This window comes from Botryllus schlosseri, chromosome 9 (assembly GCF_051294905.1).
Source record: "Botryllus schlosseri isolate E-star chromosome 9, Bs_hap1, whole genome shotgun sequence".
Taxonomy (NCBI): Eukaryota; Metazoa; Chordata; class Ascidiacea; order Stolidobranchia; family Styelidae; genus Botryllus; species Botryllus schlosseri.
In genome coordinates this window covers 4875419-4895441 of record NC_137244.1, presented here as the reverse complement: position 1 = coordinate 4895441, position 20023 = coordinate 4875419, and the positions used below count along the sequence as shown (strand labels likewise).

The 20023-nt window shown below is 39.4% G+C and overlaps 1 protein-coding gene across 2 annotated transcripts in view; it reads right to left on the bottom strand.

Moving 5' to 3' along the window:
* Positions 1-20023, bottom strand: part of LOC145446946 (uncharacterized) — a 156931-nt gene that overhangs the window by 131085 nt on the left and 5823 nt on the right. Inside the window, exons 4-5 of one of the 2 annotated variants that reach the window (XM_080325345.1) lie at positions 9377-9615; positions 8161-8569 (exon numbers count right to left, since the gene is read on the bottom strand). In XM_080325345.1, coding sequence (XP_080181471.1) covers positions 8372-8569; positions 9377-9615 — 437 coding nt within the window. In that variant the 3' untranslated portion in view covers positions 8161-8371. Of the gene's footprint in view, positions 1-8160; positions 8570-9376; positions 9616-20023 lie in introns of those variants that run through there. The other variant, XM_080325346.1, reaches the window with a different exon arrangement.

Sequence of the window (20023 nt, the reverse complement as noted above, 5' to 3'; positions counted from 1 at the left end):
TCCTGGAATACTCGAGCCTTGGCTTTGATCCAAGCCACCAACAAGCTTACGTGCGAGAAATATACCCGAAAGTCCACGAATATCCGGCCCGGATATGGGCGCGATAAAGAATAGATAACGATACATGAAGCTACCTCGCCAACGCTTCACGAATCGTGACCAGACCACTACCGGACGCACACAAACAAGTCCAACAAGCGACAAGATTCTTCTATTTCACAACATAACATGCGATTCAAACGTGACATAGAATCGTTTTTCGGGACTGTTCGCCAGCCTGATTAAGTGAGATTTGCTTCACGGATAGAAACCGCAATGTGATAAAGGCTCGATCACACACGAGCCGACCAGATCGAGATCGAACGAGTCGACGGAGCATTCATTGATCTTAATGCTCGTGAGCGCCATTCCGGCCGAATAACGCTGCGACGATAGGACTGTGGTACCTATTTTGTCGATCTGGTTGCCGTGTTGACATATCGATTCGTGCGAGGGCAGTGGGCGCGATGCATGTTACAAGGCATTTGGTATTTATTTCGAATCATAGTTATCATGGTGGATATTATTTTCTTTATGGCTCACTAACGACCTGTTTGGCTTGTTTCGTACCAGTTGAGAAGGGAGGTCCAGAATAAGCCCACTGCAATCACTTTATTCATAAGTCTCTACATGGAGACGACAAAGGTAGAAAAATTGAGTGAATTCCATTATCAACGATATGGTTACTGCATGTACTTGTACAGTCGGAGACTTTGATGCGCAAGTCAATGTTATCACTTTCGATTCAAGAAGAGACCTTTATGCCGACAAGGCGATTACAGTCAAAGGCTTCGATATGCAAGTCTTTGCCAATTCCTTCTCTACCGAAATTCTGTAATCTGACCCATTGGTGTATTGCATGGAAATAATAATTTCACTGTATTACTGAAATTTTTGAAAAATTACTTCAATCTCGCCATTTTCCTTGGGGGCAGGTGGCTTCCCGGACTATAGATTTATATACCAGTTCACCTGTAAATAAATAATATAATATTAATAACAACAAATTATCATGGAAAATCAGAATTGGTGGTTTTCTTCGTATGTGTCCGTGATTTCATTGAATATTTCTGTTCCACGATGCAGATATATGTTTATCTGATTTTTATACTATATATTTTGCTACGAAAAATATTATATTTGCGAGATATTGAAAAATCGTGATGTCTGGGTAAATTCAGATAATAGTCGGATCGACGCGGTATAATCTCCAATGTATAGGATATACTTCTTGATTCGTTGCTAAGAAATAACTTCGTCCATTCACGTGGTGCCATGATTATATACTAGGGATTTCCATATTTTGTGGAGCGAATTCCGGACACTATTTAGAGCCCACTAGCAGATTTTAATGTGAGGTATACCACATTCTCTGTCAATATGACGTCACACTAGCCAAGCTTTGCCTGTCGACAATAGGTGGTAACGATTGGGATCAGGAGCCGCTATAATGTTAGGTCGTGGTATTTATGGGGTTGTGTGCTGTAACCAGGATCGAAACAACATTTTTTTCAGCCCCTACCCGTCCAATTAAACACTGATCTTGAGTCTACCATAGGGTATTCGATGCAACTTCTGGGGCCTTATTATATATTTCTGGTCCGTAAATTATTTGAATGAAATCGGTGTATAACCGTGGTTCCCAACCATTTTCTCACTCATCGCCCCCTTATCAAGCTCGACACAAATCTTCGCCCCCTCAATATTTACGGCTTCGAAAAAGAGGACATATATATACGGGAAATTTATTCACCAAAGTCTTTCGCGACATCTGCAGACAAAACTTTCGCGACATCTGCAGAATAAGCCTTCTTCACGTGCATGTTTCGACCGTTTTAATTAAATGTTGGCTATCTCACAGGACGTTCTAACATTTTCGACCCCCAGTTGTCCCTTTTGAAATTTTCGCACCCTTGTTTCTCATAATGGCCCTCTGGGAGGCGATATCGACCACGTTGGAAACCATTGGTCTATAATTACTTCTTTCATGTATTACTAGAATTGCATTCAAAACAAACGGTGTTTTAAAACACTTTGTTTAAAACATGTTTTAAACAGTGTTTTAAATATATGCCTTTAAAAAAATTGTGTTTCTTTTTAAGTTGTAAAATTATGCTATGATTTTGTCAATACTTTCCAAAAAACATGTTGTATGAGCCTGCGGACAATTGCCACCCGATATAGCCGACGTATATTAATATGGGATGGTTGTAATCCGCAAAATAGTCAGTTCAACATTAATGGTACAGATATCTCGTCAAAGGAGCTTTATTTACCCTATATTTTCAATTGTCAATGTCAATCCACCATGACGTCGCAATTGAATATTGGTGCCGTCATGACTTGAAAAAAAACAATGAAAAACATGTTTTAAACATGTTTGTTTTAAATTGATTTTTGTTTTAAATTCAACCCTATGTATTACTATAAAATTATGATTCCTTCTCTGCCCACATGATCATAGTTGGCGGTAGAGCTGGTGGAGGATAACTTCGAAAATACAGGAAACGGAAATACACATCGTAAAGTCATCTCATGTCACATGGATAAAACTATTTATGCGCCCCCCTTGGCGATGGTCAAAAAATTTGCGCCCCTGACCTTGCACTCATCGTCATATCAAAAAGAGCACATCATCTAATACAGTGCTGGGCAACCTTTTTGCTAATCACGGCCGCATTTCTATTACTTATGTAGCCTAAGGCCGCATTCCAGAGCATAGCCGTAATGAACTAACTGGACGCAAAATACCTATCTTAATCTGTCCATATCCATTCCCGGTGAACTCCGGACTATTCTATTTTTCACAACGGCCTATAGTGCGCACCGAAATCGCGAGTGGCAATGTTATGAATAGTGGCTGGGATTTCATATTGTCGCGCCAAGCGCGAAAATTTTTCAGATTCACGAATAAGTTCCATAATTAATAGTAGCAGTATCCCATATTACTATCAAATATTTATCCATGTGATTAGATTCACCGGTAGAGTTTATGAAGGGAGTGCTTTCGAAAATTTTGAGAAAGTTATAAATGATAATGCATCTTCGGGTGGGCCAATTGTCATTAGTCACTTTGTTGGATGCTGTCATTTCTTGACGCCTTCCATCAAGATTATCGAATGTATCGGTAGTGGAAATATATTGAAATCGCCCAAATGTACCATAAACAAATTTCTTTCGTGAGGACCACACGATTCCGACTGCGGCTTAGATTGAGAAGGGTGCTAGTGCTTCTATATTAAAATCGAAAAATGAAGTAATATTGAATTGCGCGGAGCGCGAAGAAAATTTCAAGATTAATCAAAATCTCTCAAAAATGCGGGAGGGAATTCGCAATTTTAATTTGCATGTCGACGGCCGCCAATACATACTAATTGAATTCGGTGTCGGTGGCCGCAAAAATTCCCTTCTACGGCCGCAGGCTGGCCATCCCTGATCTAATAGTATACATATGGTATATCTTACGCCAAGTTTGAATCGCATTCCAGTTGTTGAGTCTTCAACATTTCTGACAAATTTCCTCAAACTTGTGTGAAAATAGCAAAAAGCATTCTAATGAGGACATCAATTTATTTCAATTTATGTTGTACTGAGGCTAATCCTAATGCGGTTAGCAGAGGTGGTCAAAGTAGTCAATAAAGCTACTCAAGTAGAAGTAGAAGTAGCGACGCTAAAATCTACCCAAGTACAAGTAGAAGTACTTCTTCCATAAGCAACCTGAAACTACTTGAAGTAGAAGTAGAATTTGCTGACTTCAAATCTACTCAACTAAGTAAGTAGTTTTGAAAACGATCATAATACGTTTGCATGAACTTTCAAAACTGCAAATTGAGCTATGCGGAAGGTGCTGAGAGCTTCATGCAAAACGCATATTGATGCATCCCAGAAGGTATAAATTTCCGACAACACGTGCATTCGACTGCATCATGAGATGCAAAAGATAGTTTTTCTATGGAAATGACGAGATACTAATCTTTTGTTTACTCGAACATCTCGTTTTAGAAAATGTCATGGCATGTTTCCTCACGCACATTACGGCTTTTAGTTTAGTCGAAGAGCAATACGGAGAAGTTGTATGGATACAGTGTTAGCACTTTGCGCGATTCGTATACGATAATAAAAAACATGGCGTAACGTAAAAACGCCATATAGTGTAATTGTATTTTAGGAAAATAGACGGCGATGCTACACTTGCTTTCAAACTTGAACATGTATGTTCTCCAGACAAAAGAACTGAAACTAATTAGAACTCTAAGTAATGATACTGCGGATTGAACGAGAAATACCAATACTACATCACAAAGACGGAAAATGTATTTTATTTCTTTTGTCGAGACATATTTAATGGTGGTCTGCTAAAACAGATCTAACGCTCAAAAAGTCAGAGCCCTCTCCTCCAGATTAGAACGCGCCATGGGCTTCTATAGATTACGATATGATGGGTAAATGCTAGATTGCAAAACGGTGGTTTCAAACGTTCTGATGGCCATATTTACTGTGATGAATCATGTTATATGGGCGACAATGCGGTGCAACACAACCTAAATAATATTCACTTTCGTGAAAAAATATTTGTAACTCTATATCTACTTGATGTGAAGCGCGACGGAAATTCTGGGTTTGACTTGAATTTTCTTAAAATGGAAAGTTAGAACTCAGTGAAAAGAGCCAGAGAATTCCCCAATTTTTTTTTTCTAATTGGGGGTGACACTACTTCTACTTGACAAACTGAAAATAGCGAAAAGTAAGTAAGTAGATCCCAAAATATTATGAAGTAGAAGTAGAAGTATCGAAGATTTTATCTACTTGAGTAAGTACCAGAAGTAGAGGAAAACTACTTGAGTACTTCGAAAAAGTAGAAGTAGTTCGTTACTGACCACCTCTGGCGGTTAGTGACTATAAGAGCACGGCGTCGTGCTGTACTGCCATGCTAAATTTGATCAGTTTTGGGATTGAACTAAATTGTGTTGATTTAGGGTAGCCTAATTGAAGGCGAAACCGGGCAACCTATAATGCATCGAAGTCTGTCTTAAGCGGTACAGTTCGCCAGCTATTAACAACAGCTACCCAGCGCACCGAGCTTTAGGCTACCTCCCAAGCTATGAAGTAATGAATGACTTACACATGGTAATTGCTCTAAATCTTCAAAGAATATCGAAAATTTGCTCACATGAAGTAGAAATCAGCCTATACTCCGTTGAACTCGACTGCTGGAGTTTGAATTTGGCGAGTTTCATCTTCAACAATCGTCTTCTCACAAAGGTTGTGAAACACATGTTTCGTCAGAATTCATACAGACTTTGTCAATTTTTCGCGCCTCCCCCTGAGAGCCTCCTGCGCCCCCCAGGTTGAGAACCACTGTTCTAGAACGTCTACTAGTGCTTGTAAGTCCAGGACCTTATAGGAACCATCCAGCACTCCTATCCATAATACAGCTTACTGAGTGAAAAATGCTTGATGGCAGAAATCGTTTTTAAGAGATGGCACACAGGTTTCGGATGCCCCAGTTCGTCAAAAGGGTGAAAATCCACATGTTTGTGTTAAGGATTCTGCCTGATGGCTTGGAAAATAAACTCCAAAACTATCAAGGAGAGTAGGGACATCAGAGCTCGCTACCTTTTGATATGTTTCTACGATTCTTTTAAATTTCCCATATTCTGTCTCACGAGTAAATGAGAATAGGAAAGTCCCGATACCTTGTGTTTGGCTCCTTAGCTAAACCTAACTTTAAATTTCGTAACAGCTCTATAACCTTGAAGCAGGGGTCACCAACATGCGGCCCGCGACCGGATTTGGAAAACAATTCGGAAGAACGCTTAGTAAAGCATTTTGAAATGCTGAAATTGATATTGTTGTTATTGCTCAAAGTAAGCCATTCTACTGTGCCCAATATCACTATTCCTCACTAGCTGACAGAGGTGGTCAAAGTAGTCAAAAAAGCTACTCAAGTAGAAGTAGAAGTAGCGACGGAAAAATCTACTCAAGTAGGAGTAGAAGTAATTCTTCCATAACAACCTAAAACTACTTGAAGTAGAAGTAGAATTGACTGACTTTAAATCTACTCAAGTAAGTAAGTAGTTGTGGAAACGATCGTAATTCGTTCACATGGACTGTCAAAAGCTGCAAATGGGGCTTTGCGGAAGGTGTATAGAGAGCTTCATTCATATTGATGCATTCCAAGAGGTGTAAATTTTTGACGGAATAAGCAGTCATCCACATCATGGCATTTAAATGGTAGTATTGATATGGAAATGCGATACTAATCCTTTGTTCACTCGAACACCCCGTTCTAGAGAATATCATGGCATGGCGCCCTCCATCATATCATATAGCCCCTAGTTCAGTCGAAGAGCAATACAGAGAAGTTGTGTCGGATACGGCTTTAACACTTTGCGCGGTTAGTATACAGTAATTAAAAATATAGCAGATCGTAAAAGTGCCATACAGTGTATAGCTTTTTTTTCGGAAAATATAAGGCATTACTACATTTGATTTTATACTTCAACATGTATGTTCTCCAAACAAAAGAACTGAAACTATAATTGGAACTCAACATATAATACTCGTAGTTGAGAGAAAAATACAAATACTACTTCTAAAAAGTGGGAAATATATTTCATGTCTTTTGTCCAGAAAGTTTCAACTTCTGTTTGCTAAAACAGGTCTAACGTTAAAAAAAGACAAATTCTACTTTTCCCGATTAGGACACGTCATGGGCTGCTAGGTATAATGGGCAATTGCTAGATTGCGAAACGGTACTTTCAAACGCTATGGGGGATCATACTATGAAATATTTGATATAGGCAACAGTGCGGTGTGAACAGAACCACGCAATCCGGTATTCAAATTATATTCAGCGACGCTTTCGTTAAAACATATTTTTAACACAACATATCTACTGTGAGCGAAGCGCAACGAAAATTCTGAGTATTACATGACTTTTATGAAAATTAAATGTTGGTAGTACGTGAAGACAGCCCCGAAATTCCTCAGGCTATCTTTCTTATTGGGTGATTAAACTACTTCTACTTGACAAACTGAAAATAGCGAAAAGTAAGTAAGTAGTTCACAAAATATTACGAATTAGAAGTAGAAGTCGCGGAGAAAAGATCTACTTGAGTAAGTACCAGAAGTAGAGGAAAACTACTTAAGTACTTCGAAAAAGTAGAAGTACTTCGTTACTGACCACCTCTGCCTACAATCCCTCCAAGACCCTATGAGCACGCACTTTGACCGTCGGCTCTCGGTCTATTACTGACTACTTCTGCAAACTACGTTGCAGGGAAGATGAAACACAATCGTATAGTCATGATAGGAAGCGAAAATTAGTTTTTATCCGTGCAGTGGAGTAGGCTATATGCTTCGAGACAGAGCAACATTATGTATTCGAAATCCATGAAAATGGGAATCGCACGGTGGAGACGCACGACGCACGAGGCACGACGCACGACGCACGACGGAGATCACTATCAGAGGTGGTCAAAGTAGTCTATAAAGCTACTTGAGCATGCGCAGAAGTAGCGACGCAGAAGTCTTCTCAGGTACGAGTAGTAGTAGTGTTTTTAAAAGTTACCTTTAACTCTACTGAAATAAGTACAAATAGTTGGTAAAATAAATCATAAATACAGTCTCGTCGTCCGTCAAAGGTAGAAACTGAGAAATGTGGTGGATGCAGAGAGATAAGTTCGTGCTGCTACATCTATGGAGGTATCAATTTTCCACAGCATAATAATAAGACCGCATCATGGGATGCAAATGATAATTTTGTTTTGTAACAGCGGCTCTTAAGTTCTATTTACCCCGTAACCCCGTTTCAGGAAATGTCATGAAGTGGCGCCCTTCCCCGTGTTATAAGGACCATAGTTAAGAAGAAGAGCGATACTGAAAAGCAGTATCGAAAATCGAAGGCCCTAAATCTCTCCCTCTCGGTCTGACTCTCTCTCTCTCTCTCTCTCTCTCTCTCTCTCACTAGAAGAAAATATTGCTTCTATTTGAAAATCGAAGATTAAATAAAGTAATTTATTCATTAATTTTCACGGAGTAAAAGTAGCTTAAGTAAGTACTGCAAGTACTGATTAACTAACTACTTGGATACTTCGAAAAAGTGCAAGCACTTCGTTACTGACCACCTCTGATTACGATGATTTTCAAATTCACGAAATTGGAACATTTTGAAGCTTCAAGTCATTTATTCGTCGATGTCACGCACACTCTTTTCATCATTTTCTGCATCGAGACTGTATAAATAAGGTAACAATATGTACATATTTAGATCAACTTTATCCTTTCAACGTTTCGTCGGCGGCGTTTCTTCTGTAGTTTTAACGAATGATCAGGTTTCTTTCTCGCACATCACTCCATTCAGTGATTCTGATGTTTCGTAATTCCGTATTCCGAAGATGGAACCACCGTCATTTCTTATGAGCATGCCCATGTACTTGTATGACGATGAAGATAATGGATATCCTGAAGCCCATTGAACTTGAGTCAAATGTGTTTCCATTCCTGATCGAAACAGCAGGGTTGAAGTCTGTCAAATACATAAATACTAAGTGCGGTTAGTTCTGGAACGCCGATCACGGTTACAGCAAAATGACACAGTTGCAGAGAAGTGCATGGACTTGGATTTGAAAAAAAATGGATTTGTGATTTTGCCGGATTTGGAAGGGATATGGATTTACAATTATTTCTACCTGGATTTGGATTTGGATATAACATTTTTGATACTTTTCAATTTTCCTGCGACTTCTACGCAATGATCAGTCATGACCGGATTTAAACATGAATTTGAAAAAAAAATGGATTTGTGATTTTGCCGGATTTGGAATGGATATGGATTTACAATTACTTTTACCTGGATTTGGTTTTGGATATAAAATATTTGATACTTTTCAATTTTCCTGCGACTTCTACGCAATGATCAGTCATGACCGAATTTGAACTCGGATTTAGACGTGAGACGATATGATTTATGGATTTGAATATGGATTTGAAACTTCGAATTAGATTGGATAAAGATATATAAATTTAAATACGCTCATCTCTGCATATTAGTAGATTATTAATAAGATGCGAAGAGCTCGCAGCATTGACTCTGACACAACTCAAGTGATGAACATCTCAACTGCTTACGAAAAGTTCGCTAGCGTTGTCAAACGACGATTAAGACCGTAGTCAAAATTTTTGCTGACCTGAAATAGCCTGGAATTCATAAAACTTTTGACTCGACTTAAAAATGAAAGTAATCTGAAATGGCTTGCTACTCGAACATAGCGAATTGGTCCTAACGCTGAATAACCGCATAGTGTATATAATAGTCGAAAACTTATCCAATTACCGAGTCTTTGTATTCCATTCCCAACCATATGTGGACGGCCGATGTACCAGCTGGCATCTTCGTGAGAGCGAAGTTGTATAACTCGGTTTGTTGTACACGATCATGAATTTCAGTCAAGAGCGCTCTGTGTTTTGCACACTCTGCAATTGCCTGTTCATAACTCATATCCTGAGATGATGAAATATGAGTAGTGAAACATTTTCCAGAATGAAGCAGCCCTCCTCGTATTCTGCATTCACCTTCAGCAAGGAAGAGAATATTCATGATCTTTTCTGGTAATGTCGTCACAAAGATTTATTGGTACAATAGAGAGGAATTGGATTCAGCAGCACAAGCACTTTAATATATTGCATCACACTGAATCAATCTCATTAATCAGGCCAATAGAAGACAATCCTCGTATCCCTTTATTTATATGTATCTGTGCTGACGTCAGTCAGAGTCAGATCGTGACATTTGCATTCCTGTCTGATATCAGTAGTTGTAAAGCAGGTAGGGTCAAATTTTGAAATTGTACTAAACAACCAAATAGGTTTACTGTTTTTCCATGATAATGAGCTCTCTAAGGACTACATTTTCCAAAATTTTATATGATACAACGAAAATTAGGAACAGTAAGGGAATGGTGTCTATCGTTTAGCATGCCTAGTACCAATGTGAGTAAGCAACACGACGCTCTTGTTGGTGTCCTAATTATTGCTATATAGTCAGTGCGAGGTCGATTCATTCTCCTTGGCCTGTCCCCGTCTGCGAGTAAAATGTCGTTATCGTCAAAGCCATGTCATATGGTAGAGTGGTGCTGTTGTGCTTATGGGAAGTTATGAATGTGCTCTCGATCAACATTTTGAGACAGAATTCATGTCCAGAATTTAGAAATAGTCACTTAGGTCGTTACAAGTAGGATATTTTTCAGATATATGACAGCAGATTGTGGGCGGCAAACAATGTCCATGCAGGCCAGCATCACATAGAGTCCTGTTGCTACAATCTAAACCCCGCGGTATAGATTCGACCCGCAGAGGAATAGGTGGGGCCCTGTGAAGAAATGCAAATATGGAATGGCATGCGTCTCACCATAGGAATTTTTAGTTTCGTTAGGTAAGTATAGGCCTATGCGTGCGGACGATTCCAATAACTTTTGAGTAGCGATGATCGTTACCTCATTTCACGAAATAATAACATGCTTCAAGAAATCATTATGAACACAACGAACCCGCGTTGAGCTAACACGCGAGAACCTATCACGGAACCGTTTAGTTTCAAAGACAAATTTCATCAGCTCTACCGGTGAAGCAGATCAAGTATACGCAATATATGCAACTACCAATATTATTGACCAAATTCGATTATAACTTTTAAAACAGTTGTTCTTAACCGGGGTCCGCGGAGCAATTTTATGGGGTCCGCGAAACCTCTAAATTTGAAAAATGATTGATGACCAAGGTTGGAGTGCTTTAAATTAGAGGAGGACGAGGCAGTTTCGCATCATAACTGGTAAACATTCAGGATTCACATAATCAGAATGGTCGTCGGAGATGAGATATGCTACTATGCAAACTCATTTTTTCTTATTACCAATAGCCTACTAATACAAAGATATCGCTGTTTGGAGACGTTTTCTTTAGGTTTGTAAGAAAAAATTTCGAGATGGTAAGGCAAATCACGGTGACATCGAAATGTTGGCAAACTATTTCGGATTTGAAGTTGTCAGTCTCAGCAAATTAGAGAGCAGTCGTTTATAATTTCCTAATCCTTGCGCAATGAAGAGATTTGAAATGTCACCACATAAATGTATGTTCTCCTCTGATATAAACAACGACTATTCCATATTAACTTCAAGATAAGATGCTATATAGAAGTAACTAGGCTGCGCGTGATATGTTATTGAAAAAATATGTATCTGAATTATGGTGAATAAATGTTGCGATCACAACAAAAGGTGTAGTCAGAAGCGTTACGGTTACGCGTTAACATTACACTCGCCATCCCCTATATTGGTGGAAATGGATTTTCGGCACTCGTTCAGATCATATCGAAGACACGAATTTTCTAGACACGACCAAGTTTTCCAAGAAATGCAGCTGCAAAATTTGCTTTGAAATAATGAAAGCCGACCTGAATTCTGCATAATATAGTATGCTGTTGTTTTCAAGACGATTCAGTTTGTTGCCGTTTATCACAAGCCTACAGTTGATATTTGCACAAGACAGATGACGGTTGCATGGTAATTGAGTTAAATTTGAACCGAAAGTTGTGGGGGTTGAGGACAACTGATCTAAAAATCTTGGTGGTTGTTGCGACTGGAACATAAATAGGCTACACACTGAATTCTCATAGCATTAGCGATTTTGAAGTGTTCCACGCATGTAGATATAAACAGATAAGCTAAGCATTGCGTTCGCCGTTACCTATCCTGTGTCGTTTGTGAATGGCGTAATACACGACTTAATTGCCGTAGCAAGATCGGATTAGGATTTAAGGAGGTCTAAAAATGTACGGTTTATATCCATTACTTTTGCTGAAGTTGCTGCACTTGTATAATATTCCAACATATGACACTTCGTAACAAAATCGTATGAAATTATTGTTCATCTTGTCATTTATATATTTTTTGACGATTTTTTGTGACTCGACTCGATTCGAGTCGTTTTTTATAAAATAAAGAACATGACTCGACTCGACCTGTACTCAAGTTATTTCGCATGACTCGACCAAGGCATATGTATCAAGCCTCGGGCGGCCAAGAAGGCATTGCAAAGTAACTGTGGGCTGAGCATGATCTGAACTGGAAAATGAACATTGGACACGATGACTTGGACTCGGACTCGACCCTCTGCTTCCTGACTTGGACCAGGATTTCACTCGGTGATTCATTGAAAATGACTGGACTTAACTCGAGCCAAAACCATAAAAGTGAGATTGACGAGTGACTTGATTACACCCAGGGCTGCGGAGTCCAACTCCAGGCATTTTCAATATAATGATTCCAACTCCGACTCCTTCGGTACTACAAATTTACTTCGCAGATTATATGCCACAGTGCTGGTTAAATGACTTTCATATAAACATTAAACATATGCAAACATACTGTTCACGATGGCATGCAAAATTGCTTCATTGTGGTTGTGGCACAGCTCGAAATGCTCCCTGTACAATTAACATGTAAGTATTTATTTCGAAATATCCTTTTTTTTCATATGTTATAAGTAGGGCGATTTTTATTGCCTAAAAAACGGAAGATTTTGACCTAAAAAATCTCAATTCTGACATTTTTTGACCTTATAAAACTTAATTTCGACCCAATATTGACTTGACGTATGCAAATTAGGTGTTTTCCCATATCATGTTGAAATTGTACTACTTATCTTCATTTCTGGTTTGAAATGTCTGTCCTTACGAAGAAGTTTGGCCTGAAAAACTTTTTTGACCCAAAACATACAAATTTTTACATGAAAAAACATTATTTTAACGAAACAGGCCCTATGAAGAATTCCAGTAGTTATAGCACCTTGATATAAGAACCATGCAATGCCCACGCAGTCTTGCTTTAGTTATGATATTGATGTAAGTTGAGCATAACACCATGTCAACCTATTTGTTTTATTTGAATTTTTATGATTCACAATTAGCAGACAATGGGCCTTCTACAACGGTAGACCTATAAAGTAGGCTACAAGCTGTAAAATGTCAAATGATAAGTTCACCGACAGTGTAAAATCTACGATACAAACACAATGCAGAGGTTGCAAAACAATTTTGCTTTTTAAACAATTTTGACATTTTTTGACCTAACGCTGCAATTTTGACAAAAATTTTAAATTTTTTTGACCTGTAAAAAAACGCCCTATACTAATTAGTAATCAGGCAAAGATGTAAGCAACGCCAGAGGACAAAAACGTGACCTTGCTGCACATGTCAATTCGGAGGCACGCGCGCAGCGAAACACTGTCTCCTCTCTGAACTAAACGATCAAATGCAAGTTTTCTCATGATGGTTTTATAATCGTAGCGCGAAATTGGACAGTATGTTATTGTGTATGCCAACGAATTGAAATTCATTCCAGCGCATGATCGTTTACTCCAGTAAGGATTTGTGACGTAAATAGGGAAATACACCGAAGTGGCCCACAACGTCATTACATTCCCCAAGCGATTGTCGCGCTACGAGCTTGTCAATGCGACGCCAGAACTAATAGTTGTTGTATGTGGCGATAATGGTGCTTAACTACTATGGTCTTGTGCACCAGACCAGAACGAAAATTATATATATCGCAAAATTAGATTGATCGGGTGACTACTACGAATTCAACAACATATAAATATAGATTACTAGCCTACGGATAGATGCGCAGCCAGTGACTCACGGTTGAATGCGCAGAGTGCCGAGCTGAACCGGCTGTAAGCAGCATAATTGTTAGTCTTATTGCTTGCGATCCAAGCGTCTAAATTAGATATGGTTGGTCTTAATCGGAAGCTAGTTTCGCACCGATTCAAATTGAAATTACAAATTAAGATCTCGTTAGGTCAATGTAACCACTCCAAATTCCGTTGTGGCAAAATCCCTAATGATTAAAGTTATTGTAAGATGTATGTATTCTTCTAATGGCGCAATAACTTTGTTTTATTTAATTTGTAGATGATATCTCTATGTTACTGCTAGCAGTGCGTTTTTCATCAGAATATGTTATAATTTCGAAATGATCGCGGATATATTTTACATTTCGTCTTCGATGATTAGGCAACTTACATCGGTGACAAATGGCGTGACACAAAAAAATTAGGCATAGAATTGGTGCATCCAAGCTGTTTAAATGAACTATTACATCCAAAATAATTAGAATATGAACGCCGGAAAATTTCAACACATCAATTATAGAATATGATATGAAAGGTTGGGAACTGGAAAAGTATGGAAAAAGTATCAAATATGGTAGGGAAGAATGTTGCTATGATATGTATGGAAAGACTGAGGCAGGTATGGAGTATGGAAATTTCCCCTTCAATTCCATACCATACCCTGCCCTGGTTGTAGGCGTCCCATTGTCTGCTCATTGTGAATCATAAACGGTGATGGCGTTACTAAAGCAGGACTGCGTGGGCATTGGTTTTTATATCAAGAAGCATATGATGAAAAATTGTGTCAGAATTGTCAGAATGAAGCAACACACACTGTGTCACCAGCAGTGTATGCACATGCACAAGTTCTGTGTTGTCAGCCAACAACTGATTCTGATGAACGTTCTTTCTCGTTTCTTGACAAGCTACTTAGTAAGGACAGACACTTTCTACCCTATAATGTGAGAAAGTATCTTTCGTTGTACTACAATAAATTTTAATTATTTCCACCATAATGCGTGATGTAACTACTGGAATTCTTCATGGGTCCAGATTTCGTTAAATTAAAGTTTTTTCATGTAAAATTTGTCATTTTTCAAGTCAAATAAGTCTTTTAGGCCAAACTACTTCGTAAGGACAGACAGTTTCAACTAGAAATGTATATAACTAGTTCAATTCTAGCATTAGGCCTATGTGGGAAAACACCTAATTTACATACATGAGGTCAATATCTGATCAAAATTATGTTTTTTAATGTAAAAAAAATGTAAAAATTTTGCTTTTTTCTAGGTCAAAATCTTCCCTATTTTAGGTCATAAAAAAATCGCCCTAGTCGTAATTGTTGAGTTGTAACACTTCAGGTGGCAGCTGTCGATCTCAACCTAAAGGTTGGTTGAGGCGTTCCAGCAGGGTGATATAAGTCATAGCAACCTTGCGGATGTAGCGTATGTACAATTGTATATTGTACAATGTATGATGCAAATTGTGTAATGCGTGGTTTGGTTCGCGTCGAAGAAGTAAATGGTCCGTGAGATTGGACATTTCCTGCGAGAATTTTCCGGCTTGGTACATTTACTTACCATCGGTAAAGCTCGTATCCCGAACGTAAAAATATATTTCCGACATTATGATGAGTTAACTTGTGATGCGGCAGATTCCACCAACTCTAATGTTTACGTATGGTGTAGACCAGTGGTTCGTAACCTGGTCGTCAGTGCCCGCAACGGGCGATTTGCATTTTGAAGGGGCGGAAACGGTCTGGGCAATATGGTGGTAGCTGGGCTCGAGGGGCGTTATGAAGGGCGTTGAAGTAAAATCGCGTCGCAGTAGAGGGTGCAGTAGGGACATATGATTATATCGTAGAACAAAAGTTCTCTATATCCCTGAGTCTCATTGCAAATCAACATTCGACCCTTTGTACATTAAAGATGATTTGAAGCTTATTGGTCAAAATGATTAACTAAATATATACAAATTTGAGAGCTACAAAATTAAATCTTCAGAATATTTATTCAACGTATCATAAATGATGATACTATTTACTCTTGTGACCCGCAACTTCACAAAAACGTTATATAATATGGGTTGCTTTGTTTGGAATACGCTCATGTTAAAGGTAGTAACTGTGCGCAGTACTAAATTCATTGTGAGCAAAGTTCTCTACCTCGATCCCAGTTGATTTTTAGTAGTCATAGAAACCAATAAAACAAAACCCAATACAATTAACGTCCCCGTATTGTCAGTTGCAGAGGCGAATTCGTGATGAGTACACCGTGTTCGAAACAGATGGTATGACCCGTACCCGATGGTTGTCATAACCAGGGCTTTGGGGCAGTCGTAAATTTAGCTCCAGCTCCGGCTCCGGAGCTCTCTTCTATCATAAATTAGCTCTAGCTCCGACTCCGGCAACTATTATTCGGTTGTAGCCGTCGCAAGGAACCATCATTTTGTGGTGGTATGCAAAGTCCTGTAACGTGATAACTATTTCGTTTCAGCTGTCGATGACGTCATATCCGCACGAGAACGCAATTTACTCCATACCATTGCATGTACACATGGTATAGCATTAAAACAGTAACGTGGCGTTTTAATACTGGTACTTCGCTCGTTAATATCAAGTCATAATGTCATAAAATCTTCATACGGTGCGATTTGTTCAAATGTAACTGCAGAAATGAGCGCATATCAGCAGGAATCCTCTTTTTACCGAATATACCCAATGGCTTGAAGTCCGATATTGGTACGCTCGTTATCACGCAGTCCGTCCGTCGTCCATCAAGATTAGTGGAATATAGAAGGTTTCCCTTCAGACGAATCAAATAAACTCAGAATTAGTGCCACTGAGAATCTGAGAATTTGAGAACTTAATTCAACCCCGTGAACTGTACAAGTCAGTAACCAATTAAACTGCAAGCTCGCAAGTGACATTGGGCGACAATTCAAGAATACGAGTGTATCAAGCAGAATACACAATATTGATGTTTACAAATTGGAAAGCGCGCACCCAATCACTAATTGCCTTCTTATATTCAACACCAGGGCTGGGTTCGGACATCGCATTGACTAGCTCGCATCGCGACAATTGTATGCGGAATGCGGACTACTAGCGATCTGGGCTGCTTCGATGCATTTCCCTATTTACGTTCGCAAATCGTTACTGAAGTAAACGATCATGCCCTGGAATGAATTGCAATTCCTAAGCAAAAACGATAACATACTGTCCAATTTGGCACTACGATTAAAAACTATCAACGAAGAACGTGCATTTGCTCGTCCAATTCTGAAAAGACATAATATTTCTCGGCGTGCGGCATGCGCGCCTCCAAAGAAACATGTGAATCCAGGTCAAGTTTATATCCTATGGCAGGGCTGCGCAACATACGGCCCGCGGCATTTTGTCTGGCCCGCGGGCAGCTTCCCGCCTTACATGATAATATGGCCCGCGCCCTATCAGTCTGCCGAGATTCCCAACTACTTGCTTACTACGTCAAATTTTAGTGACTGTATGTTAATATATCCGTGTGTGCGCACTGCGCAGCGTGCGAGAATGGAGCTTACGGGTAAGTTCGTCGAAGCGAGAAGACTTGCATTGTCAGCATTTACTATGTACTTAACCCTAATGTTGTCTGTGGTACTCATGGTGTTTGTCGCCTGCCATGGTCATTTACACCAGGCCGATATTTCTTATTTTTGATTCCGTAACCGCCGACTAGTAGCACGGCACACGCCCAGGTTTTTGTGAGACACCGCTTAATGGTTATGCCGATGAGATGGCGAGGAGGAGCCTAGAAAAACCTTCAACACTTAGGTAACAATTCTGGAGTCGGACTAGAACCCACAACACATTGGATTTTGTAGCTGTGGATTATACCACTACACTATCTCGCCACCTACTCATCCCTAATGAATTGATATTTTGGTAAATTTGGGGTACCGGGCTTATCGAACAACTTAAAATCTTAATTAAGGATTGCATGTTGTGTTGATTATATCAGAGAGAAGAAGACATGGCGGTGCATGTATGACAGTGGTTCTCAAGCTGGGGGGGGGGGGCGTGAAAGCATCTGAAGGGGACGCGAAGTCACAGTTAACTGAAAAATTTTTCGCGCTCGGTGCGATTTACCTTCAGCTCGTGGTGTTTACTCTATTTATTGTCCGAATTTCATATTTGAGAATTCTTTCATCAGCAGCCTTAACTAGGGATGGTGTGAACGTGATGTTCACGTTCGCGTTCTGTGTGTGAACCTCGGAAAATTTGAGGTTCACGTTCACAACAGAACCTTGGTAGGTTCTGCACTGTGAACCTTTTTCATATATTGCAATTTTCACTTCATTATAACATTTCTGGTTTAAGTTTATGGAGTTACAACTGCGGGCCACTTTATGCATGGAGCTGGCCTCATAAACATTCTACACTAAACGAGTATGCCCTTGACAATCTCAAAAAATATTGTTACAAAAGTGTGCTCGAAATACCCAGCTTTCCGTTGGTACATATTTAGTGTCTCTGTGCTGTGAGCTTGACCCGCAATCACATGACATCAAGAGCAAAATACACTGTATTTTGTCAGCAAATGATCCTAATTCAACCAATCAATGAGATTGATATCGTCTTCTGATGTAAAAATATAGCAGGCGTACGGGGTCAATCTTGACTACATATGTATATACTGTATCATAAAAACCAAATCCGTGCGTCTGGGGTGTTGGCTATACTGCTGTATAACTTGTTAATGGGGTAATATCGGTAGCAAGTATAGAAACTTATTTTACACTATGCTTAATATCCATGTGGCAATACTCAGACGCCGAATACATTTTCCGATCAGGTCGAAATATATGGCAAAGCGACGCAAGATATTGATTTTATGGGATTATTATTTATATCATTTGATTGCCTCAGTTGATACATTTGGCAACGTTTAAAACGTCAATATGTATACTTAAGTACTGAGCTATTATGTGGCCCGAGTCGTCGCTCGGTATCGTGTACAGCAGATTAATATAGGCAATCACCTAATTGAAATCTGGTGTTAAAATTAGCAATATGACATCACGTGACGTCATGAGATTCACGTTCGTGTTCACACAGAACCTTTCAAAAAGTTCACGTTCACACGAACCTGAACCTTTCAGAGGTTCACACCATCCCTAGCCTTAACCTTTAATGCCATCTAACTATCCATTGGGATGGCTAGCATTCTGAATCACCTCTTTCATATTTGTGATATCACGATTAGGAGCGCGCGGAATTTTCACTATCAAAAAGAGGACGTGTTTAAAAAAGTTTGGTAACCACTCCTGTATGACAATGCTGTTCTCAAATCAACATTCTCTTCGTCATTATCGGCGAGAAATTGCTTTGAAATAACATTGCTTCGGTAAAATACGTTCATTAAATACGATTTATTCCATGTATATTTGAATAAATGGGCAAATAATGTAACGATTCAGCAATCCGGCCCGCCAAGTACTTAATTTTCCTGTATCCGGCCCGCCGACTGGAGAAGTTGCCCGCCCCTGTCCTACGGGGTCGCTTATATATTCATCTCATCACTAATTAGGTAAATTGCTTAGCTCACAAAAGCGTCAATCCCGTTTTGTGACATGCATGGTTTTCATTATTTTTCGAACCACACAATTGGCCATCGGTGTTGTGCCGACGACGAAATTGAGGGTATACCTATAATACAGTAATTACGGAGTAAGCGTGGCAAATTCAGCCTACTCAGGTTTGGCGCCTTTGTATGAGCATGGTTACTGGTTAGTTAGAAAAGGTGGTTCCAACGAGGCAATACTTTTAACTTTGTGAACGATCATCGTAAAATTATGCGAATTCAGCCATCAGTTAGCAGGGGTCGCCAACTCAAGACGGGTCGCGGGCCACTTTTCAGATTTCGTAGAGGCCGCGGGCCGTATGAACTCTACATCGATATCAAGTAGGCCACGCAGCCTAGCAATCACGTTATAAAACTTCATGTCAGTACAACGCTGTGCTATCTAAGATAGGCAATGGGCATAGTTACCACAAAAGAAGTAATATTTTATCAAAGGAATACAAATACGAATACAACTGAAATCATTTTCATCAATTTCATTTTATTCTGAACTCTGAGCTGCGCATGATACCTGGCAACGCTTTTCAGCGACTAAGGAATCGATATTGGGGCTAGCAAGAGACATGACTATAGCTGAAAGCAGAGATGGTCAGTAACGAAGTACTTGTACTTTTTCGAAGTACTCAAGTAGTTTTCCTCTACTTCTAGTACTTACTCAAGTAGATCTGATTTTCGCTACTCTACTTCTACTTCGT